Genomic DNA, 26,387 nt, shown 5'->3' with positions numbered 1-26,387 from the left:
GTTTTATTTCTTATTTTGCACATCAGATGGCAGTACCATAATAATATTTTTTATGCAATTAGAGGTAGTTTATTTTAAACTAGATGTCAGCACTAATCAAATATGTATTTTGTAATCTTATCATTAGCCCAGTTACTTAGGTAGTCTCATTGTGAATACACACGGTTTCTGTTCTGTGATAAAATATACTTATTTTTTTTATATTCTGTACATTATGGAGTCAGACAGTGAATTGGGTTCTGATTTTAGTATAAATGGATCTGAAAGTGATTCTCAAGTAACTGATTTTTATGAAAGTTCGGTTAGTAAATCTGAGAGCAGTGGTGATGGATCTGTGCTATTGCCTGGACGAACATGGACTAAAATTATGTCTTCTGTAGCAGATCATGCACCTATATGTTTTAAATTTTGAGAAATCCAAAGGTAAATATGAATTTTGATTCAAGTTGTGGTGTCTTACAGTATTTTATAAATGACAATTTAATGGATCTCAACATTTCGGAAAGAAATAGATATGCCAAACAATGCCAAAATTCTCCAGGATTCTGCCTATCCAAAAATAGAAAACCTTGGATACCTGTCACAAAGGAAGAAATTCTTAAAATTTCTCAGTATTAGTTATTTTACAAGGTGTTGTGAGAAAACCAGATACGAAATGTATTGCAGCAAAAAACATTCAATTTCAATGCCTTTTTTCATAATTCCTTGTAATAGATTTTGCTAAATACACAAGTTTCTGCATTTTGTAGATAATGAAACCTTTGATTGTTACCCACATCTAAATCCCAAGCTGTATAAAATCTGGCGAGTGTTAGAGCACCTGAATGAATTGCTTCAAAGGGCTGTAACTCCTGGATGGGATATTGTAATTGATGAAACCCTTATGCTCTTCAAAGGTCACATAGGATGGGGACAATATGCCCAAAAAAGAGATCCCATTTTGGAGTAAGATGGTATTTATTATCTGAAGTTCAGGGTATATGTGGTCACAAATTTTATATACTGGTTTTTTGATACAAAATGTAAAGATCTGCCCCAATCAATTCAAGTTTTGATGTCACTTATCAAGCCTCTGCTACAACAAGACAATTTTATATCTCACCAGAACTGGCAGACATGCTTTTAAATTTCAAACAGACACTTATGGAACTGCAAAACTAAAAAAGAAATGCCTCGATAATTGGTAAAAAAATAGAATTGCAAAAGGTGAAAATGTGTCTTTTTGTTGAGGTAAAGTTCTTGCCATGAAGTGGAAAGATAAGAAAGATGTTACCATACAAATGACATGGTAGATGTAGAATATCATAACAAAGTTGTCAAAAAACCTACATTTGTCACAGGTTACAATAAAAATATAGAAGCAGTAGGTATTATAGACCAATATTTTGGAGATTACTCTATTGCTCGAAAAAGAGGAAAGAAATATTATAAGAAAAGATTTTTTCATTTGTTAGATCAAACTGTTTTGAACTCGTGTCTTATTTACAAAAAACAAGGTGGAAAAAAATTCTATTTGATGTTTCGTTTATCTTTAGTAGATGAATTATTGAAATGTATCAATCATCAGACACCAGCTGGCCAAGCTTGGAGAATAATCCAAACCGTTTGATTGAAAGGCATGTTATTAGACAGATACCCTCAACTGGTAAGAAAGAGCTATCATCAAGAGAATGTAAAGTTTGTTGTTCCAGAAGAAATGAAAATAATAAGAGATATACGAAGGAAACTCGGTACTACTGGTCCAGATTGTGACGTTGGACTTTCTCATGCTTTGAAATTTATCACACAAGAAAAAATTACTAATATTTGTTTATATTATGCGTAAGTTTAATAAAATTCTCTTCTAATGTTTAAAACACATATTTCTTAAAAGTTTCCTGGCTTACTGGAAAACCAACATTCAGTCACAATAACCCTCAATGTTGGCTTTTCCTAAGAAATTTTTTTTTTTTAAATTTCGAGCTAAAAAAAATCCAAAAATTAAAAATGAATGCATTTATTATATATGTACTTATTTGTATACAATTTTCTTCAATAAAAAAGATAATCACTTTTATGACCATTTTCTTGAAAATTATCTGATCATTAAGGGGTTAATTCATTATTGCATTGTAAGTCAATCAGTTAAATTTGGAGTTATTATGTGGCTGACTCGATATTGCTATGAAAGGGAGATGAATGTATTTCAAATAATTTTATGTATTTGTCTAAATTAGTTAAACGACTCTCAAAAGTAGCTGCAAGTTTGCTTATTTCTTTTGCATGTTTGATGTAATTGATATATTTTGAATTTTTGAAAAAGTGTTGAACAGTATTATTTTTCAATTGAGATTCAAATAACAATCATCTCTTCTGAAATGCTTTGATGTGATTAAATGCATTGATTATTAAAGTATCTTTTCCTTGTAATGATGTATTTAATTGATTGAATTTTTCGATGATATCTACTGAAGAGCATAAATCCAATAACTATTCATTATTCCTTAATTCCGGTACTGGTCTATGCCTGTCATTCATAAACAAGTCAATTTCTTGACGTAATCCATAAAATCTCTGTAAACATCTTTCACGATTCAACCATCTGACATGACTGAAGTATACAATGTCACCATATTCACAGTCTAATTCTTTTACTAATTCTTTTACTTAAATTGTAGATGAAGAAGTACATGGGATTGAATGTAGTGTACTGTTTTTATGACTACTTGCATAACATGATTCATCGATAATCCTTGGGCATATAGATTTTGTTGATGAAGCAAACAGTGGATTAAAATTAAATTATCTCTTTTGCAGCAGTTATTCATTTTGTTGTTGGATTCTATTGTATCGGTCAGTCATTTTATGGCTCCTTTTTCTTTACCAATGCCCCATCATTTGATATTCTAGAAAGAATTTCCAAACACAAACACAAGTTGTTCTTGCATAAACATTTTTCAGCAGCATGGAAAATATCTTTCCCTGTTGTTGTATTTTTCAATCTTATCAAATTTACCATTTCTTCAATTACCTGAAATGATTCATTTACTCCACGAACAAATAATACAAGTTGAGCTGTGTCTGAAATGTCTGTACTTTTGTCAAATGCCCAAGGAAAAATATTTGAAATCTGGAATTCAATCGCGCAGTTTTACGATAATTTCATTTGAAATGTCATTAATTCAATGACTCACTGTTTGCTGAGATAGGCTTAAGCTTGAAAATAGTTTACTTTTATCAAGCAAAATATCCTTTACAACAGCTTCTAAACATTCTTTCACAAATTCACCATCCAAGAATGTTTTCTTTTCTTTCTTTTTTTTTCCCCAGTCAAAAATGAGGAAGAATAGCTTGCCTTAATCTTGGGTGGTTGCTGTAATGTTGAACCATTTTTTGTTGAGCCTTTAATTGTGATTTAAATTACCTGAGCTTTGAATGTTTCAATTCTTCATCGAATTTAAAAAAATAATCATTATGTTTTCCTTCTTAATGATTTTTACTTTGTATTCCTGAAACATGGCGATGGTCTCTCGGCAAATTAAACACATTAATTTTGTGTTTTGAATGACAAAAAAGTACTTTTCCTCCCATTCCTCACTATATCTTCTATTTTTGTCTACTGTTCTTCTTTTCTTTGCACTCATACTAAAAATAAGAAGGAAAAAATATGCTTAATAAATAAAATAAATTTAAAAAAAAAGAATTCACAAAAATTCGTCCAATAATTTTTTACAAAAAATGCTGGCTATCAGAAAAATTTCACAGTTTTATTATACAAGTAGGTTAGAACCAAAAGTAAGAATGAAATGAAAAAGCTTCCAAATATCCAACGCAATACGTGTCCATTTCGAGCCCTTGATTTTATACTTTTAAGTAAAAGAATGTTCCACAAAAATTCGTCCAATAATTTTTTTAAAAATGCCAGCCATCAGAAAAATTTTACCATTTTATTATACAAGTAGGTTAGAACCAAAAGTAAGAATGAAGTGAAAAAGCTTCCGAATATCCAACGTAATACATGCCCCATTTCAAGCCCCTGATTTTATACTTTTAAATAAAAGAATAATTGGCAAATAATTTTTTACAAAAATGCCGGCCATCAGAAAAATTTCACCGTTTTATTATACAAGTAGGTTAGAACCAAAAGTGAAAAAGAAATGCATATTTTTTAATTTTTAAATCAACTTCATTTTTATTTTAATGGAATTTGGCTATTTTTGTTGAAATAATATAAAAATAATTATCCTGTAGTCACAACATGCAAAACGAAACAAAAAAACTAATTTTCAATTGATACTAGAAAAGCATTCCCTTGTCGACAGTCGACAGCGAGCAAAGACGCGAGTGGCCAGCGCACTGCTCTTATGCGGCTATCTAAGTATGCCTAGCCCTAGCAATAAGCAGCATGACAAAGTTGCAGGAATCAAGTGTGATGCTGGGTGAAGGGATTTCTGCAATGCAATACTGCCCATTTCTAAGTATGTGTAAAAACAAAAGCAACATGATAAAATAGAAACAGTCATTGGATTAATTTGTTACAAAACACTATACTGAAAACGAAAATATTGCACAAAATAATCATGTTTTATGAAGTTGTAATGAATCTGGTGGGCCGAAAAATTATTCAAGGTGGACCGCAGGTTGGACATTCCCGCTCTAAATTATTAGTATGTAAACAGCAGATGTAGTCTGGATAATAATACATATTTTCATCATGAGGAAAATATTGTTTCTTTTAAATGTGTTTATATGCATCTATTATTATAAATTTACTTTTCGCGTGGGTTTTTTTTTTTTTTTTTTTTAAATATGTGAGTAAAACTGATTTATTCCCTTTAGACACTTGATCTTATAAACTTTGAAAATGTGCCTGCTGGACAAAATGCTACAGTTGCTGTGATGAGCTATAGTGGTTATGATATAGAAGATGCTATTGTATTAAATAAAGCATCCTTGGATAGAGGTAATAGAATTTTAATAATTAACATTATTATTTATTTATTTATTTACCTCAATATGCACGGTGGACATTTTGAACATCTGCCTTTATATGTACTGATGATGTGTCAAAGAAAGTTTTGTTTCGTTGCACCAACTGTGAGGTATTTTTCTCATAAAGTATGTATTATACAGGTACAGTTCTTTGGGCATTTTTAATGTATTCTCAATGAGGAATCTGCCTGTGCAGAGTTCAGTTGCTATTTTTGGGACACCTTGTGTATGAAAAAGTGTGCTTGTCATTTCAGGTGGGGGGGGGGGACAGGTTTGATGTCAAAAGTACATTGACTTTTCACTTACCACACACTTTGTTAACTCTAAAGAAGGAGAATTTTTCCTTTGTAGTTAGCAACTGTTAATGATGTGCTGTATACATCCTTTTCAGACATTCACAATGCAATTATTTTTGTTCCACAAATTAATTATTAATTAATAATTTAAATTTATTTTTCTGGATGTAAACTATGGCAATGAATATATTTGCTGTAATAAATAATATCTGAAAGAAGCTTATACCTGTCTTTCAGTGGATATGAATAATATATTATAAGTTATATCATATAATGTATGATATATAATATGTAATAATATCATATATTATTAGTTAACTACAGTCAAAAGTTGTTAATTCAGACACCCATAATCCGGACCTCAAAGATACAAACTTTCTGCGCATGCGTCGCATTGACGCATGCGCATAAGACCTTTACGGCTGCGAATATGCGTGTGAGCATGCTGAAAATATATTTACGCATGCGCGTTTAATGTATAACGGACGGATAAGCTGAGCTAAAATGATCTAATTCAGTTAATGTTGCAGATTACGTTGTTCCTTAATCTTCGAATTGGATCAGGCTTATTATTTTTTGCAGACTGTTAGAGCAATTTCATAAAAGTAAGTTTGAACTTTTGATTATATGAAATAGAATTTCCGATATATATTTACTAATATGTAAAGGATCTACAAAGCAAAAGTATGTTTCGAAGTCCATCAAACAAAAAGTGGAATTGCTGCAAAAAATGGATAAAGGCATATCCTTTGTTTATCTTACCATTTCAAAATCTGTTTATCAATTTTACGCTGCTCTGTGGCGGGGGGACGCCGTGGCGCGCAATGAATTGGAAGTTGATCTGTCAGCACTATCCTTATCTTCAGGGCAGATGTTTTTATCTTATTTGCCTTATAATTCCTTACTAAATGTATTTCATCTCGATGTACTTGTCTTTGATATGATTTAAATCAAATTCCTCGTCATTATAATTCGCTTCCGATAGCGAAGAATGTAAAGTAAACAAATAAATATTAAGCTTTTGTTTTGTGTGTAAATTTTGATACCCTTTAGATCATAATTGTTATTTATTTCATAAATTATGGTTTCATATTTTTAATTTTATAATTTCTGCATGCCATCTTACCAGATTTAAACTGATGATCTATAATCCGGAAAAATCGATAATCCGGAATCGCTGAAGTCCCGACGAGTCCGGATTAACGACTTTTGACTGTATTCTTTTTTCATTTGTTATAAGAAAGAAATGCCACAAAACGTTTAAGGACAATATATTCTCTCTCTTCGCCCTCCCCCCAAAAAAAGGCGTTTAAATGTAAAAATGTTAATTTTGAATTGTGGGTTGGAAATGTTAAGGCAACAAGAAACAGTGTAAGTTAGGTTAAAATCTAAATTATACCGAATAACGATTATTTCAGAAGTCAAACAACAAAAACACCAACAACACACAACCCTCTTCCATTTCTCGACATTTTGGTCACACATAACACATCCAACTTCAGTACAGTCAAAAGTCGTTAATCTGGACTCGTCGGGACTTCAGCGATTCTGGATTATCGATTTTTCCGGATTATAGATCATCAGTTTAAATCTGGTACGATGGTATGCAGAAATTGCAACATTAAAAATATGAAACCGTAATTTATGAAATAAAGAACAATTATGATCTAAAGGGTATCAAAATTTACAAAAAGAAAAAAGCTTAATATTTATTTGTTTACTTTATTAAAGATTTCTTTCAATGTAAGTTGTTTAAGTTGCTTCGTTTCATGTGATAATACTTTCTCTTTAATTCTATTAAACCGACATAATTTCTTGTTTAGTTACAAAGTTCCGCTGTTCGAATCCTATAATTGCTGTGCTGGAATACCGACTAATTTGTCAATCGAAATTTTTTCGTTTTCAATAACCTCTGTGTCACTTTCTTCACTATCGGAAGCATATTATAATGACGAGGAACTTGATTTAAATCATATCAAAGACGCAGTACATCGAGATGAAATACTACATTTAGTATGGAATTATAAGCCAAATAAAATAAAAACATCTGCTCTGAAGATAAGGATAGTGCTGACAGATCAACTTCCAATTCATTGCATGCCACTTATGGTCCCCTCCCCCCCCGATTTTCTAGAGATGTTTCACATTCAAAAAAATTCTTTCTGTTCTGGTTAATGACCCTAATTCCAATCCATCTTTACCTTCAGCCATTAAGGAAATTATGTTTGTTTCCTTGTTTCATCAATAGATGGTGCTAGTAACTTTATTCCCGTCCACCCATTCTTATTTTATCTTATCTTGTTCATTTGCACTTTGGCAACTGAGGAAGTTGGTAGTCAAAACTATCGAAACTAGTCCTGGAAAATTCACAAATATAACACTGATTTTTGTTGTTTGACTTCTAAAATAAACAGTGTAATATTTGTAATTTTGCAGGATTAGTTTCAAAAGTTTGAACATAGAATGTTCTTAACCTCTAAACCTAGTCCTACAATTTAAAAAATATTACACTGATTTTTGTTGCCTTAACACTTCCAATAATTGTTATTCAATGTGTTATTTTAACTCAGGTTTTGGATTGGATTTCAAGATATATTAGTTTATAGTTAAATAAAATGTAGCGATCATGTGGTTTGTGAAACCTCAGTAGTTTCTTGTTCGTGTCGCCATCTGTAAATAACAGTGAGAAGCGCTGCATCACATCAGTGGGACCCAAATCTGAGTTGGTTTATTACAAGTCAAATTTACTACTAGCACAAAAGAGCTACATTGTGTTATGTTCAAGAATTCCAACTCTTTTCAAATTTGCGAGTGTTGAGTTGTTCTGGAGATCGCTATACACTTCCCACCCAAGCATCCGTGATACGATATGAGGAGATGGTTAAGAAAACCCGTTTTGTTGGCACATGTATCACCATTAGGTTATGTGGTGGAGCGTGACGTAATTCATCATTCATCCTCAGTGGGGAGGGGGTCCGTAGTTCTCCGCGTCGCCAATGTATCGATCATGTGGTTCGTGAAGCCTCGATGGTTGCTTGCTCGTATTGCCATCTATTAACACCTGTGAAAAAGTGCTGCATCGCATGAGCAGGATCTGAACCTGAGTTGGTTTATTACGAATCAAATTCTTTACCGCTAACCCAGAAGAGCTACATTGCACTAGCTTCAAGAATTCAAACTCTTTTAAAATTTGTGAGCATTGATTTGTTCTGGAGATCACTACAAAAGTATTAAATATAAACTATATGAATTTACAAAGCTAATATGCTCTAAAAGATTATTAAATATTTTTATAGCATTTTGTAATAAAGACATTACTTTTTAATAAATAAAAGTATGAAATAATCCAATATAGATATTTACTCTCAGTAGTAAAGAGTGTCATAATGTAATGTTAGTGCTTTTTATAATAAAAGAAGTTGTTACCATAGTTGTTTTATAATAATAGAAGTACATGTTCAGGGAGCACTCTTGATTCTGAGCTCCTATTAATCTATGGATTATGCAGTGTCTGTTTTTACATTTGTTCCATTTTTATAGTTTTATTTCAAAGCAGTTGTTTTCTGTCTATTAATATATTATTTTATAAAAGGATTTATCTTTTGCAATAGGCTTTGGAAGGTGCCTAGTGTATCGTACAAGTAAGAGCACAGTGAAGCGTTATTCTAATAACACTAGTGACCTTGTATTAGGTCCAAAAGTCGATGCTGAAACAAGAATACCAATTTGGAAACATCGTGCCTTAGATTTAGATGGAATAGCTTCTCCTGGTGAGTATGAATATATATATTATTGTAATTATGGAAGAATATTTTTTTTGAGTAAAGAAGCATTCTGGAATTCACCAAGATTTAAATACAAACATAATTAGGTTCCTGAAATTTCTAGCTGAAAATGAAGAATTATAATGAGAACCTATGTACATGTATTTTCATTTCGAAAATTTTTGGTAATTAATCCAAAGCATTTGGAAAATATTTCCTTATGAAACTTAAATATTGAAAATTGTTTGTTGTTTAAGAAAGGAAATCTGCTATAGAAGTGATGTATTGGATATCCATTTGATAAAAGTTAATTAACTGTTTATCATGAAAATTGTCTTGTGTGATGTCTTTTATTATAATTGATACAGCTGTTATATGCTAAATTATGTTGATAAATTATGTAAATGTAATGTGTAATGCTAAATTATGTAAATTATTTTAATTATGTAAATTAATTAAATTATGTAAATAATTTTAATTATGTTAATTATGTAAATTATTAAAATTTAAATATTGCTCAATTACTTAAAGGTTATATGATTTCATTCAAATTGAGAAAAGCAAGAATTACCAGAAATATATATAAAAGCTATAACTTTTGTTTTAAGAGCCAAAACCAAATACACTACAAAGTCCGTAATGCGGGCTCGTCAGGACTTCAGCGATTCCGCATTAAGGGTTTTTCCAGATTATAGATCATCAATTTAAATCTGGTAAGATGGCATGCAGAAATTATACAATTAAAAATATGAAACCGTAATTTATGAAATAAAGAGCAATTATGATCTAAAGGGTATCAAAATTTACTAAATAAAGCTTAATATTTATTTGTTTACTTTATTAAACATTTCTTTCAATGTAAGTTGTTTTCTTTCAATGTAAGTTGCTTCGTTTTTTGTGCTAAACGTGCATGCATAAACATTTAACACACATGCGTAACATTAAACGCGCAAGCAAGCTGCTTTACCATGTTTTGATTGTTAATAATTATTTATGAATTCTTTCCTTGATCTGATAATTAATTCACTTATAAAAAATGTAAAAATGAATACATTAAATCATGTTTACATAGGGTGCTCTTCTACACTGAAAAGAAAGTTACTATAAATATTTTTAAGTCATAATTTTATCAGCTTAACATGCAGAACGGTAAATACAGTACAAAGTCCATAATCTGAACTCATCGGGACTTTGGCAGTTCCGGATTAAAGATCATCAGTTTAAATCTGGTAAGATGGCATGCAGAAATTATACAATTAAAAATATGAAACCGTAATTTATGAAATAAAGAGCAATTATGATCTAAAGGGTATCAAAATTTACAAAAAAAAGCTTAATATTTATTTGTTTACTTTATTAAACATTTCTTTCAATGTAAGTTGTTTAAGTTGCTTCGTTTTTTTGTGCTAAACGCACATGCGTAAACATTAAACGTGCGTAAATCATACAAAAAAAAAAAGAGTTTGGGGCTTTGAGGTCTGGATTATAGATGATCATTCCAGATAATGTACATCCGGATTACAGACTTTGTACTTTATTTATAATATTTTTAAAATAATAAAACAATTTCTGAATGGGAGGGGATGCAGGAAATAATTTAAGAAGAATATTGCATTTTTTAATTACTTTAGTTACTTATAAGGATAAATAACCAATTATTATTGTTCTTAGTTTGTATTCAGGAAAATATGTTCTTGTGACTTATAAAATTTCGAACTTTTGTATGATATTCTGAACATACATATCGTACTTAGAAAACCAAACTTATTCTCAAACTCCAAAAATGTCTGACAGAGAGGTTTGAAATATAGGCAGTTTCGTCTAACATCGCCCTCTTTTTTGAAAGTTTAGTTTGTTTATTTGTTTATGGCAAAGCACTGGAGGGCTGTCTGCCTGAGAGGAGGGATTCCTTCATGGTGAACTTTCTATGGGAAACTGGCTCATTACACGTTGAAGACATGGTACACATGAGGAATGCATGTTACACATGAGGAGAAATTATGGAAATGCCTATGTAGCCTGCTGTTCACCTGGAATCAAACTCAGGTTGAAATATCAGTGTTCAGTCTCTTTTCTGCTCAACCGCTGGTGGGGTCTTTTTTGGGGAAGGATTGGAGGAAGGAAGACAAAAAAGAGAAGGGTGAACAGATTGAACAGTTTTTGCATATAGATGCTTTAACATCCACAGAATTTGTTCCTAGTGTAATCTTTAAATGTATTAATACTCCCTAGTTGTTTTACCTCAAAAGTCAACTATTAAATAAAACCCATTAAAAAATTAAAAGTTGTTTTCCATTTGGGAACTACCTGCTGAAATATCACACATTACTAGTCAAAATAAGTTTGGGAAATTGACCACTTGGCATGTGTATTACAACGAATAAAAAAACATGGTGTTTAGTATAATGTAAAAAGCTTTATCTGAATGAAAAATAAAACAATAATTTGAAATATAGTATTAATGATTTTTCTGTATTCTTAACCTATTTGCATTCCTTAAAAACATGAAAATATATGGGATAGGATAAAATGCACTGCAAAGAAATTGCAATTACAGTTGGCAAAATTATTTTAGTGTAATTTGTCAACTTTTCTAAAAAATAAATGTGTTTTCCTATACTCTCATTAGAAGCAACATACTGAGACAAAACTATAAATCAATAAATTCTTAGATCATCTCACAAGTTCCTTTCCTTCCAATGTAAGCTACAATTATATGTAGGTTTATTTATAATTCAGTGAAATATTTTAAGAAATCATGTTTTTGTATACTAAAGTAGAAGTTTTTTGAGGGAAGGTCAATATTTTGCAAATGCTTTGTGTGTGTACATTTAATAGTAAGTGAGACATTTACAAGATAGTCTGTTTCATACCACGCTTGTGCGAGTATATATCATGATTGACCAGAGCTATAGCATCAGTGACATAATCATGGTAAACAGGCAGTGAAGACACAAAGACTGCATGCTTGACAAATTCCCGTAAGGAATCACATGTGATTAAATCTGAAGAGAAGCATGTTTACCGCATTAATGCACAGTCTCCTTATTCTTTGTATCCTATTCATCTTACCGACAAATTTTGATTTAGATTCTATCACAAATTTGATCTGTTGTAATGAACATCTCGCCTGCATCCGTAGTCTTGTTGAATAGACAATAAAAATTATCCCATTTTCCTTCACTTCCATTTTATCTCTGCAATGGTCATGACCACGTCACTGATATATCTTTGGTCAGTCAGTTAATTCTCTCAGTGACATGTAATGTCTTCTAAGTGGATTCAATGATCTCTTATGAAGTATATAAAATAACAAGTTTAACCTCTTCTTCAATGAAAAAAATCTGTGGAGAAGATCAAAAATTTTTGTTTCAGTGCAGTGCAAAAAATGAAGAACCCAAAAGTTCATTTTTGTCATATTTTGCTTGTTTATTTTAAAAAAGGAAAAACTGACAGTTAGACTGATCATAAAATTTGTGCCATTTACTGAGAAAATGCTGACTAAGATGTTTTGTGTCACCTCACATATTCACCAGATTTTCATCTCTTTAAGTTACTTCAAAATTCTCCAAGTCTGGAGTTTTTTTGAGATTGTTGAATAGCATCTTGATAATTTATTTATGAATAAACCTAATAACTTTTTTAAGGAATTTTCCAGCTGCTGTGGAGATGGCAAAAAGTTTTAGAACAAAATAGTATTTAAATGATTCAGTGAAATTTTCTGATGTTTTTGTACTGCTTCATTTTGTATTTATCATGAAAAACTTGAACTTTCCAGGTGATCGAATAATAATTTACTTCTGAAGTCACTCTCAGAGTTTATCTCTAGGATGCAGTATTTGCATTAATTTTATAAAATGAGTATTTTCTACCTGTCAAATAAATTAGTAGAATAAAAAAAGTTTGCCTACTCTATATATTTTAGATTTTTAAGAAGATGCTGTTTTTACAACACATTTACTTCATGTACTATGTGTTTTGAATTTGTGTACTCATCATATTGATTTGCATTTGAGATTAGACTAATATGGAAATGACACACTTTCTTGCATTGTATTAACATGGCTTGTTTAAAATATTTTAAACAATTTTAAGTAGCTTCTATTTTGTATTCATTAATAAAAATATCTTTAAAAGCTCTGATTTAAACTTATTCCCCATCATTTAAAAAATCAGTTTAATTCATGATTTCACATGAAAACATTTAAGTTAATTCACGATAAGCATATGAGTAAATTCATTAATACCCAGAGTAGCAGCTCAGACTTTTGTATTCACGTGTACTTTACATTATTTATTTAATTTGTTTATTATGAGCTGAAATTTTTGGGCTTGGAAAGATCAACATTAATTTAATATTTTAACACTAAATTTCTTTACATATCTATTCATAAATTTCATTTTTTTAGAACATATTGTGTAAGCATAGCACACTTCCATACATATAAGTAATAATGTGATTCTGAGCAATAAAATTTTCAAGCATTTATTTCTAATAGTTATGTTTATTGAAAATTATTTTTTTTTTTTTTTAAATCAGGTATACAAGTTCAGAATCGACAAGTATTGGTCAATAAATCAATGCCTGCAGTTTCAGGTTCAATACCATCAGATTCTCCTGCAACAGAACTACGAGAGCAGCAACATAAAGAAGTTCCTGTTGTGTAAGATTTTTCTTTAGTTATATGAATAATTAATTTTTAACACATGCATTTATTTGAATGCCAGTGGCCGAATAGTGAGTGCTAAGTCAGTTCCTTGAAAATCCTTTCAGCCTCCTTAAGCTGGACAGCCTCTGAATGCTTTGCCATAATAAATTAATCTACTTTCCTTACCTTAGTGTACAAAAACATATTTACAAATTGTATTGTAAAACAGCAGTATTCGTGCTTTGTTAATGCTTCATTGTTAGAAAAATGACTATTGATATATCTAAAAGAACTGAAGCATAATAGTGTAAAATTATGTAATCAGTTATGTAGTCAGAGGTATGAATGTGACTTTTCATAGCTTTGTTGATTGTTAATTTAATTCTCATGTAATTGAATAAAGATTTAATTTAGATATTTTATTAAGTCAAATTTTCAGTAAAGTAGACTGGAAAGATGAAACACAATTCAGATTTCCTTAATTGTTAATGACTGTATCAGAAAAGTCAGCCTTTTTCATGGTATTAGCAATTATTAATTTAATATTTTCATACTGTATCTTTAGCTGGGCAATATCTTCAATGTGTTACAATAATTTTTTTCATTACGATATATTTTACTTTTTCTGGGATGGCAATTTGCATTTTATAAATTTATGTTAAACTTATGGTAAGTTAAAACTTTGAAAGTATCAGCTTTTAATATATTGTGATGAATATTGTACTTAAATAGGTAATTTTAGTAGAAGTATAAGTAAAATTCTATTTCTTTTGTAACATGAAAAATCTAAAGAGAAACTATGCCACAAAAGTTAGAGCAACATTTACAGGAGCAAGTGCAGTTAACGTTGAGTAAATGGGTATCTCGATAATTTGGTGAGATATCGCTAAACTGACAGTAGTTTTGGCAACTTGGCGAGAAATCGCCAAATTTGGCTGCTGTTATTAAAGAAGTTGACACCTTAAAGAAATTCATAGTGACAGCAGGAAGCAGTTCCAATGGCTTTAAATTTTTACTTATGCCTTCTCTTCCCTCTCTCATGCTATCCACATATGATGGTAAGACCTCCTGGCAAGTGTATAAGACACGGTTTTCTATAATGGTGGAAGCGAATGGATGGGATTCCCAGACCAAGGCCTGTCATCTCGTCTGCATCTGTAAGAGCAGACACAGCGGATATCCTTCAGGCTCTTCCCAAAACCCAAAGGCTAGATTTTGAAGCTCTGTTGGAGCTGCACTTTGGGGAGAAATGTTTAAAAGACTACAGCAGGCTTCAATTAAAATCCTATCAACAGAAGCCCACGGAAACACTCCAGGAACTGCATGTTAAAAGGCTGTTTCACCTCACCTTTTTGGAGTGCTCAAGAGAAACAAGGGAAATCCTGTCCCTGCAGTACTTCATCGATGGTATCTGTGAAATCATGAAAGCTCTATGAATGGTGGATATCAAGGATTTAAAAAGCGCTGTAATGTATGCCATGAAATCCAAGGTACCCAAAAGGGAACTCTTACAGACTGCTACCCAATCAGAGCTGCTCAATTCCAAGAACCAGTAAATCAAGTGGCTGCTCATCTATATGATTTAAACCAAACAGGTCAATGACTTGATAAGAAGCTGAAATGAGAAAAAACAGACTCTAAAGTGTTGGAAATATGATGCTGAAGGCCGTGTACAAAAGAACTGCAGAACAACCCAGAACACGGAAAATAAGACATATGATTTAAGCAGACAAGCCAATGCCTTGAGATGGAATGGAAGTTACAAGAAACCATCCTAAAGTGCTGTAACTGCGGTGCTGAAGGCCACATACAGCGTAACTGCAGAACACCCCAAGGCATGAAAAATGAGACCTTTCCCCAGCAACAGTGCGGGAAGCAAATTAATGGCCATATCACAGAGCGAAGTTTGAAGGGTAATGAGAAACCCCATTTTAAAACATTTAAGATTTCTGCAAGGACTTGTGGCAATAATGTCTTCATCAAGGACATATCAATGGAATTCCTTGCAGTATGGTCATTGATAGAGGAGTGAATGTTACTGTCATTCGAAGGTATTTAGTTCAACAGCTTAAAAGTAAACTCATTTTGATGCCATCCTGTGTGCTACCCTTCAGAGTGTGTCTGGTGATAAAATCGAAATTGATGGGAAGTTAAATGTAAACATCATGTTTTGAAGTGCTGCCTACCATCACACTGCATATGTGACAGCTATTACAGACCCTTGCATACTTGGATTGGACTTTCTAAGGAAATGCAATTTTTCTGCGGACTTTAAAAACAACAAACTGCATTCAACCTCTAAGGACATAACTATCCATCATTGGAAGAGATCATCTCCTGGAAATGCTGATGCCCTGTCTAAAAGACCCTGCCCTAAAAGCTGCTGATATTATTCCAGGATTGAAGCAAAATACGAGCTGCTTAATCTGGTTCTATGTCAAGTTACGAATTCAACACATCCTCTGACCCAGAATCATGGAGTGACAAAGAAGTCAGAAAAGACCAGTTGGAAGAAAGCAACATTTAACCCATAGCTGACTTAATCAAGCCTTCAAACAAAAAACTACTTGGCAGGATATTTTGTTCTATAGTCCTACAAGAAAGCGATACTGGGCACTCTGGGACTCACTCCGTACTCGAATTGGATGATGGAAAGGCTTTCCGATGGCAGCGGATACTTCCAAGATCCTGGATCCCGGACATCCTTAGAGCACTACGTAGCAGTCCTACATTAGGTCATTTCGGAATAATGAAGTCTTTTGCAGAGAGTTTGAGAGTGAGTAATGCAAAGGATGCCGTGCAAAAGTGGTGCCATTCTTGTGATGCCTATGCGTGTCGGAAAGGACAGAAGAAATGCGGCTGAGGCAAAATGCAATATTACAGTATAGGAGTGCCTTTTGAAAGTATTGCCTTTGACATCCTGGGTTTTTTGTCAAAGGTAATTCCACCCACATATTGCTTTCCAGTAATTTCAAGAAGCAGAAAGTACTATAAATATATCGGCGGTCATTTGAAAGCTATTTAAGGCTGAAGAGAAAGCATCTGCTGTCAGTTGCTTAGTTATTGTTGTTGTGAGTGTATAGTTCCACGTGAACTGAGATATCCGAGTTAGCTTTTTCTTTAGATACTCTTTGCATTTCGCTGAGTTAACAATCTTAGTTTGAAGTTCAACTACTGACTATAATACTGCCATAGCTGCTGATGGCAACAAATACATCTTCATTTTCATTGAATTCTTCACTAAGTATCCTGAATCATATCCTATTCCTGATAAAGAGGCTGTCACAGTAGCAGAGATAATGATTCAACAATGGATTTCCAGGTTTGGAGTGCCCCTTCAGTTACATTCTGATCAATGAACAATTTTTGCATCGGCTGTAATTAAAAAACTGCAAGCATTGACAAAACACAGATGACACCTTTACATCTCCAGTCAGACAGCATAGTGGAAAGGTTTCATTGAACCGTCCATAATAACTTCTCATTGGTGGTTTCCAAAAACCAACAGGACTGGGACAAGAAGTTACCTTCGTTTTTACTGGTTTATCGTACTGCTGTGTACAAGACTACCGGCTATTCCCCATCTCAGATGCTCTTCTGTCGTGACCTTCATCTGCCTTGTGATCTCTTGTTTGGTCACCCTCTGGATGGGCCTTCATCATCATCTGAGGAGTATATCCAAGATCTCCAGGCATGGTTTAAAATGATGCACGACTTTGTATTAGAGTGAGTCAACTTGGCAGTGGAAAAGATGAAGACCCAGTATGACATGAGAGCTACAGGACATCAATTCAACGAAGGAGACATGGTGTGGTTGTGGAATCCGATTTGACGAAAAGGACTCTCCTAAATTACAGTCACCTTCTAAGCCTAAAGTTGTTCATTACGACAGGTCTAGTGTATATACATAGTTGAGTAAATATTGAAAGACCATCGTCATATTTTTTATTCTAAATTTGTAAGTTTATGCACTCATTTATTAATTTAGTACTTGATTTGTTTTATGTTATTTATTGCAATTGTTGTTAGTTTCCTTAGTTGTAATTATTGCTTCCTATCCAGGGATTGTACTCCCCTCGATGTGCAGTCCTTGGGAAGGGGGCAGTGTTATGAATTTTATACATAGATAGTTATAATTTTATTAGAATTATAAGTAAAATTGTTGTATTTCTTTTGTAACATGAATGCAAAGAGAAGCTGTGTCAGAAAAATAACAGCACAGGGGCAAGTGGGTTTAACATTGAATAAATGGGTATCTTGGTAATTTGAGGAGAAATCACCAAAAGTCACCAAATTTGGCGACATTTTTGTCCGTTCCCTGTATCACCGTAATATTTAGTGAAACTGAATAAATATTATTGATCATTATATTAGCTGTAACTGTAATTCCACCCACATATTGCTTTCCAGTAATTTCAAGAAGCAGAAAGTACTATAAATATATCGGCGGTCATTTGAAAGCTATTTAAGGCTGAAGAGAAAGCATCTGCTGTCAGTTGCTTAGTTATTGTTGTTGTGAGTGTATAGTTCCACGTGAACTGAGATATCCGAGTTAGCTTTTTCTTTAGATACTCTTTGCATTTCGCTGAGTTAACAATCTTAGTTTGAAGTTCAACTACTGACTATAATACTGCCATAGCTGCTGATGGCAACAAATACATCTTCATTTTCATTGAATTCTTCACTAAGTATCCTGAATCATATCCTATTCCTGATAAAGAGGCTGTCACAGTAGCAGAGATAATGATTCAACAATGGATTTCCAGGTTTGGAGTGCCCCTTCAGTTACATTCTGATCAATGAACAATTTTTGCATCGGCTGTAATTAAAAAACTGCAAGCATTGACAAAACACAGATGACACCTTTACATCTCCAGTCAGACAGCATAGTGGAAAGGTTTCATTGAACCGTCCATAATAACTTCTCATTGGTGGTTTCCAAAAACCAACAGGACTGGGACAAGAAGTTACCTTCGTTTTTACTGGTTTATCGTACTGCTGTGTACAAGACTACCGGCTATTCCCCATCTCAGATGCTCTTCTGTCGTGACCTTCATCTGCCTTGTGATCTCTTGTTTGGTCACCCTCTGGATGGGCCTTCATCATCATCTGAGGAGTATATCCAAGATCTCCAGGCATGGTTTAAAATGATGCACGACTTTGTATTAGAGTGAGTCAACTTGGCAGTGGAAAAGATGAAGACCCAGTATGACATGAGAGCTACAGGACATCAATTCAACGAAGGAGACATGGTGTGGTTGTGGAATCCGATTTGACGAAAAGGACTCTCCTAAATTACAGTCACCTTCTAAGCCTAAAGTTGTTCATTACGACAGGTCTAGTGTATATACATAGTTGAGTAAATATTGAAAGACCATCGTCATATTTTTTATTCTAAATTTGTAAGTTTATGCACTCATTTATTAATTTAGTACTTGATTTGTTTTATGTTATTTATTGCAATTGTTGTTAGTTTCCTTAGTTGTAATTATTGCTTCCTATCCAGGGATTGTACTCCCCTCGATGTGCAGTCCTTGGGAAGGGGGCAGTGTTATGAATTTTATACATAGATAGTTATAATTTTATTAGAATTATAAGTAAAATTGTTGTATTTCTTTTGTAACATGAATGCAAAGAGAAGCTGTGTCAGAAAAATAACAGCACAGGGGCAAGTGGGTTTAACATTGAATAAATGGGTATCTTGGTAATTTGAGGAGAAATCACCAAAAGTCACCAAATTTGGCGACATTTTTGTCCGTTCCCTGTATCACCGTAATATTTAGTGAAACTGAATAAATATTATTGATCATTATATTAGCTGTAACTGTAATTCCACCCACATATTGCTTTCCAGTAATTTCAAGAAGCAGAAAGTACTATAAATATATCGGCGGTCATTTGAAAGCTATTTAAGGCTGAAGAGAAAGCATCTGCTGTCAGTTGCTTAGTTATTGTTGTTGTGAGTGTATAGTTCCACGTGAACTGAGATATCCGAGTTAGCTTTTTCTTTAGATACTCTTTGCATTTCGCTGAGTTAACAATCTTAGTTTGAAGTTCAACTACTGACTATAATCTGTGAACACTTATACAAGAGTTTCTGTGGAAAATTCGTAAATTTTGAAGTGTTTCTTTTGATTAAGTAAATTTTATTAACATATCATCGGACCTGTGTGTATGCCATCTGTTACGAATCTGTGTGTATGCCATCTGTTACGAACCTGTGTGCATGCAGCAATATTTTATTGCTCTGCTTGTGATTTTCAAACTGTTAATTTTTGCTTAATTTGTTTTTTAGTAATCTCTGTCAGATATAAATGGCTGAGTGTGATATAAATATCCAGGTACTGATGAGTTTTGTCCTGGAATGATATATTTTTTAGTTCTTGTTCTGGACTATTGTATTATGTAGAGGACTTTAGCATTTTCCAGAACAATGCTGCTTTTCCATATTTTCTGAAAATTAAGTTTTTATAATTCTCAAGATAAATTAAGTATTACTAGGGTGGCATTTGTAAGTGCTATGATAGAAACATGGTAATAACAAAGAATTTAATGTAATTGCTTGTTTATATGTTTCTTCAATTACTGAATGCCTGTTAAAATAAAAAATTTCTTCGTTGTATTTCCTGTCTAACCTATATTCTCATAACAGTGTGTATATTTACTGTTTCTTAAGTAAATTATTTTTTGTTTCACATTATTGTAAGGTACTATTAAACTTATATTTTGCGTAAAGTTCTACTGAATTAAGTATATTTACGTCATTGTCAGTAATTAGGTTTTATTGGTACAGCTGTAAAAGCAATGTTGTTTCAATGTTGCTATGATGTATTTTTCTTAGTTTATGTAAGCTGAAGCATTTTAAAACAACAGTCTATTTAAAATTTGAGGAAGTCTAGTAAATTACCATTTTGTTCAGGTTTTTACCTTGTAACAGTCACACATTGAGTCATCTCATTTCCACACATAGGCTTTCATTAAAATCCTGAAAAGGTATTTCCTCTTAAATAAAAGATACCCCCCACAAAAAAATTCAGAGGTTTAATATCTAAGAATGAAATTTAAATGCTTATCTATTTTGCATTTGAAGACAGAGGAATAAACCATTTATGTCCATTGACAGGAATTTTAGGAAAAAATGCATATTTAATTTATGTAACTTCAGTGGTAAAGAAAACATTGTTATACAATCATACAAAAAATTTGTAATAAACTTCAAACCTTTATTTAATGAAATATGTATTATATAATATAGAAAATAGATCAATGTTATAAATCAAATTATGAAATAGATGAATGTTAGAAATGAATGTTAATATTTGGGGGGGGGGATGATTAAAATCCTTTTTTCATAGTTTCTTCTGTTAACCTTGAGACCACAAACATCTTCGCTGTCATAATTGGCTCTTCTTTAAATGAATGCTTTTATTATTTTATTTTTCCAAATTTTCCTGACTTTTTGGTAAGCATATCAATCTCTGCTTTTAATGTGTCAAAAGACTATAAGTGCCCTTTTTAGGGTAGCTGAATCTGGTGTTAAACTTAGAATTAAAAATATATCTAAATTTATCGTACGACACTGAATTCTTCATATCATGCATCATGTAATTTTGTGCTGCAGGTATATTTTCTTACTGTTTTTTAAGGAATAATGAGACTTGAGCCTCTTGAGGAAGCTAATAAATTTAATTATTTCAAAATAGTTTCCTCAGGAATTGCATATTTTAAATTGTGTGTTTTCCTCTGTGGTTTTCCATCAATGGCCACAATTTCAATTATTTTTTTCAACTTAATTTTTTTCCAATGATATAAAATAAAGGCATTTATACAAAATTGTACATAAATATATTGCTTGTCTTGAAACAGCATATTCACACAACATATTATGTGTAGATCCTTCATTTCCCAAACAAAAGTGCTGCTGTATCACTGGCAAAAGCATTATAAGATCCTCAATAATAATCCAAAGTTCATTAAAAGCTCTGAGAATTTGTTTTCCTTCACTGTCAAATATCAAAGAAAAACACTGAAAAAGTTTACACATACAGTCAGGTCTCAACTCGCATGTGATAGCTCTTAAAACTTTTATAACATCATATATTTTCCTTGTTTTCTTCCTCTTCTTGTCAGAAAACTCTGCCATTAAGATGGAGCCTGCACTGTAATCTTCACTTTCCGTGTATACAAACACAAATATGAATAAGCCTGATAAATGAAGCTGGAATAAATATATTATATACTTATGAGTATGTTTTCTCATGAAGAGATTCATAGTATAGAAGATATTCCTGTTGAAGCCATTTTGCATGCAACAGGTACTTCACTTTTCAAAAAAAAAAAAAAAAAAAAAAAAAAAAAAAAAAAAAAAAAAAAAGAAATCCCTCACCCCCCCCCAAATGTCTTATAGAGGTCTGATACATTAAAAATGGTCAAATCGTTGTAAAAAATTTTATTATTTATTTTGAATACTTAAACAATTCTGAATTCACAAAGAACCGCATTGAAAAATATGGATTACTTTTCAAGATATGACACCAAATGTAGCACTCACTCGTAATTCCTATAACCATTTAAAGGGACTTCTTTGATTGTTTACATCTGCACACTGCTCTTCACTTTCTCTCTTGCAGCTGTCACTTCTTATTGCAACTATGGTTTTGCGTTTATTTCACCCATGGTTTATATCATTTAAAATAAGTGTAACTGTAACTGTAAACTGTGTTCTAGTGTTTACATGTTGCCGCATTTTTATTACATTATATTTGATGATGCTGAGACAAAAACGAAAGAACGTTCATGCTAATAAAATAGCTAAAAAGCAATGTTGTTTTGATAATATTGAAAAAGATATATCTCAATCAAAAGAATCCTGCAGGATTGAAGATTTGCATTCTACTTGTATAAGACTGCACATTTTAACTTTGGAAATGAAACAAGGTATGTTGTTGCTGATGTCGAACAGCTCAGTGAATTGCTGGTAACGACTCCTTTTCTGAATGTAGTTTGTGTTCACTTTATTTTGATGCTGAACAATGTTCTGGATTTGCTTCAAAAATTTCCATAAAATGCGCAAATTGTGATGTAGTAAAATCATCTGTTGTGTCTAAAAAAAAAAAGGATCATTCTGAAAAGAGCTTTGACATCAATTGATGAATGTGTCAAGCATTTTTACACATTGGCAAAGGTTACGCTGCTATTGAACAGTTTGGAATGGTGATGAACTTACCTGTGATGTGTTCGAGAAAATTTAACTTATTTCATTTTTTGATAATGCATCAATTAAAGTCCACACTGTCAGATATTCATGAAAGGTGAAGTCAGAGTATCAAAATACATCATAGTCACACTCCAGTTTAGATATAACTGATGTTTTTGATATTTCTGTTAGTTTTGATGGAAGTTGGCATACTAGAGGTTTCTCGTTTTAAGTAGAAGTTGAGTGCATTATTGATTCACTCGGGATATGTACTAGATTATGTTGTATTGAGTAAATTTTGTCAAGAATGTCACTTGGTGGAATCTAACTTGGGTGGAGACTCCCCAGAATTTAATTATTGGCTGAAAGGGCAGCAGGTTACCTGTCAAAATATCATAAGGCTAAATCAGGTTCTGTGGACTTGCATGCAGCTGAAATTCTTTGGAAAAGATCTGTAAATTTAGGATTTCGTTACACTGCTGTCATATTTGATGGCGATTCCAAAGTGTTTAATCATATATCAAGTATGAACAGATAATCTGGTGTTAAAATCGAGAAACAAGAATGCATAAATCATGTGAGCAAATGGTTAGGTACAGACTTGCGAAAGGCAGTGAAAGAGTGTGCAACAAAAGAAATGACCCTAGGTGGAAAAGGATATGGAAAACTAAAAGAAATCACAATAAAAAAGCTAAAACACTATTATTACAATGCTATTCGTTCAAATAAAGGAAACATTACAGGTATGAAAACTGCTATATTTGCCACCCTGTACCATAATATGCCTACTGATAAGAAACCTCGGCATGAAAAATGCCCAAAGGAGAAGAACTCATGGTGTTTTTATCAAGCCTCGTTAGCAAAAGGTCAGACACCAGGTTCTCACAAAAGCAATATTAGAACACCAGTAAACGAGAATATTTTGCCACATATTCTTCCAGCATATCAGTGACTAGCAAGTAATTCTCTACTAAAGCATTGTGAGCAGTGTTTAACACAAAATCGAAATGAATCTTTGCATAACAAAATCTCCCTTAAGATTCCAAAAACTGTGAATGCTTCAAAATGTGGTGGAGTTGGCAGCTTGTGAAGCCATTGTTGAGTATATGGGTACTGGAGCAGCTTTATCTAAGTTTCAAGATATTTCTATGTTATCTTTTGGTGAATCAAGCGACAAAATATCTTAGAGACATCATATCATAAGAATGAAATCATCAAAGAAACATTTTAGAAAGTACGCAGATTCTGGGGGGGGGGGGAATTTTTTTTTTTTTTTTTTTTCTTTTATAGTCATTTTAACAATATTTTATTTTGATAATAATACTTTATTGCAATTATCTCAGAACTTTTTTATCAGATTTTGAAAACATTTAAAATGCTAATGCTTTTTAACTATAATAGTTAAAAGCTAAAATTATTTTTTTCTAGCAATGTAAAGATGTATTAAATAAAAGTATGCATTTATTTTTTAAATTTTCTTTATGAAAATTTTATAAAAATTTCTAAAAGTTAAAAATTACATTTTTTAAAAAACATTTGGTTTTATTTTTTTTTAAAGTATGTAAATAATTTTGGTCTTTTCAACTCTTAAATAGTTATTTTAATTGTGGTCTACAAGATGTAGAAATTTGGTTATAGTTCATGCAAAAATAATAATAAAAAAAAAAGTTGTGAAGGTAGCAAACCCCCTTATAATTTGTACTAAGAAAAAATATTATTTAGCTATCCAGCCAAAATTTGGGCATAATATTTTGTTCCATTTACTATAAAAAATATTAAAGCGATTTAAACCATTATTATCCATCTATCAGGCAGGTGTGTGATTTTGTCCTTATGACCAAAGGTCCAGATTGGAATCGTATAAAAATTCTGTGACAAAAAAAAAAAAAAATGATGGTATTTTAGACAATTACACATTACTTCACTGTATTTTAGACTTATCTCATCCATTGATTTGCACAAATTTTACTTGGATAGGTTTGAGTGTCCCAACTTGAATTATAAACAGCTGATCTATTGATGCATGGATAATTTTGTCATTATTGTTAACGTTTAAAGGATTCAAAGAGTAAGTTTAACAGTACCCTACAGTAACGTGAAGCAAGAAATAATTTGCTCAAGAAACAGTAAAGATCCACACTGTTACGAGGATATAGGTTAGAGAGGAAATACAATGACGAAATTTTTTTATTTTAACAGGAGTTCAGTACTTGAAGAAACATATAAGCAAGCAATTACATTTAATTCTTTATTGTTTAAGGAATTTAAAAGAATTTTCTTCCACTGCAAACTACAAAATTGTTCCAAAAATTTAACTTAGTTTGTTCTGAAGATGCTTGTTACTGTTGCTTACATATTTCATCAGTTTACAATATCAGTGTAATGTAAGTACTAATTCTTTTCTGATATAAATTAGAATTTTTTCTATAATTTGTAAGATTTAAATCAGTAATAATAGAAATTAAACTAGTATTATTTAATTTTTACAATGCTATTTTGTGTAAGAATTTGAAAATTTATTCATATTTCAGGTTAAAAGGAATATTACCTTCATATGTTGAAAAGGTAATGATAACATCTGACATCGAAGAAGATTTCCTCATCAAACTTCTTCTCAGGCAAACAAGAAGACCTGAAATAGGTGACAAATTCAGTAGCCGGCATGGTCAGAAAGGTGTTGTTGGGCTCATTGCAGAACAGGTGGACATGCCATTCAGTGATCAAGGAATCTGCCCAGACCTAATAATGAATCCACATGGATTTCCTTCTCGTATGACTGTTGGTAAAATGATTGAACTGTTAGCAGGCAAAGCAGGAGTATTAACAGGTCAGCTAAAATATGGAACAGCTTTTGGTGGAGACAAAGTTCAAGACATATCTGAGGATCTCATAAAATGTGGATTTAATTATCTCGGTAAAGACTGCATGACATCAGGTATCACAGGGGAACCTCTTCAGTCATATATCTTTTTTGGACCAGTGTATTATCAGAAATTAAAACACATGGTAGTAGATAAAATCCATGCCCGAGCAAGAGGACCTCGTACTGTCCTCACAAGGCAACCAACTGAAGGAAGAGCAAGAGATGGTGGATTGAGGTTAGGTGAAATGGAAAGAGACTGCTTAATTGGTCATGGAACTAGTATGCTCCTTTTAGAGCGATTAATGCTTTCCAGTGATGCATTTGATGTGGATATCTGCAGCAAATGTGGTCTTTTGGGATATTCTGGCTGGTAAGCAAATGCTGATTTCATTGCTTTTAGTTGTAGTAATTTTTATATTGCACTTTTAATATACTTGATATATACAAGGTATCTAATCATATTTTTAAATATAGTACTTTATTGAAGCTATGAAAGAAAGCTAGAAATGTGGTCTAGTCTATTGAATAAATCCAAGACAAGCTTCATAATCATTAGATACCAAATGGTTTGAAAGCCATGTTGGTTAATTACTTATCATCAAAATAGTCTTTTAAAATTTTTCTTTTCTGGACAGTTTCCTTAAAACA

General features: G+C 32.2%; 1 protein-coding gene across 3 annotated transcripts in view; it reads left to right on the top strand.

The window, feature by feature from the left end:
- The window catches only part of Polr3B (RNA polymerase III subunit RpIII128), a 123,408-nt gene that overhangs the window by 96,635 nt on the left and 386 nt on the right, over positions 1-26,387 (top strand). For all 3 annotated transcript variants that reach the window (XM_085814884.1, XM_085814885.1, XM_085814886.1), the window contains 4 exons: positions 4,819-4,942; positions 8,879-9,037; positions 13,572-13,695; positions 25,408-26,109. In XM_085814884.1, the coding sequence (XP_085671010.1) occupies positions 4,819-4,942; positions 8,879-9,037; positions 13,572-13,695; positions 25,408-26,109 (1,109 nt within the window). The remainder of the gene's footprint in view (positions 1-4,818; positions 4,943-8,878; positions 9,038-13,571; positions 13,696-25,407; positions 26,110-26,387) is intronic.

Source organism: Stegodyphus dumicola, chromosome 4 (genome assembly GCF_044657685.1).
Source record: "Stegodyphus dumicola isolate Sdum_Otavi_A_Nest chromosome 4, ASM4465768v1".
Lineage (NCBI taxonomy): Eukaryota > Metazoa > Arthropoda > Arachnida > Araneae > Eresidae > Stegodyphus > Stegodyphus dumicola.
This window is presented reverse-complemented; position numbering and strand designations above follow the sequence as displayed.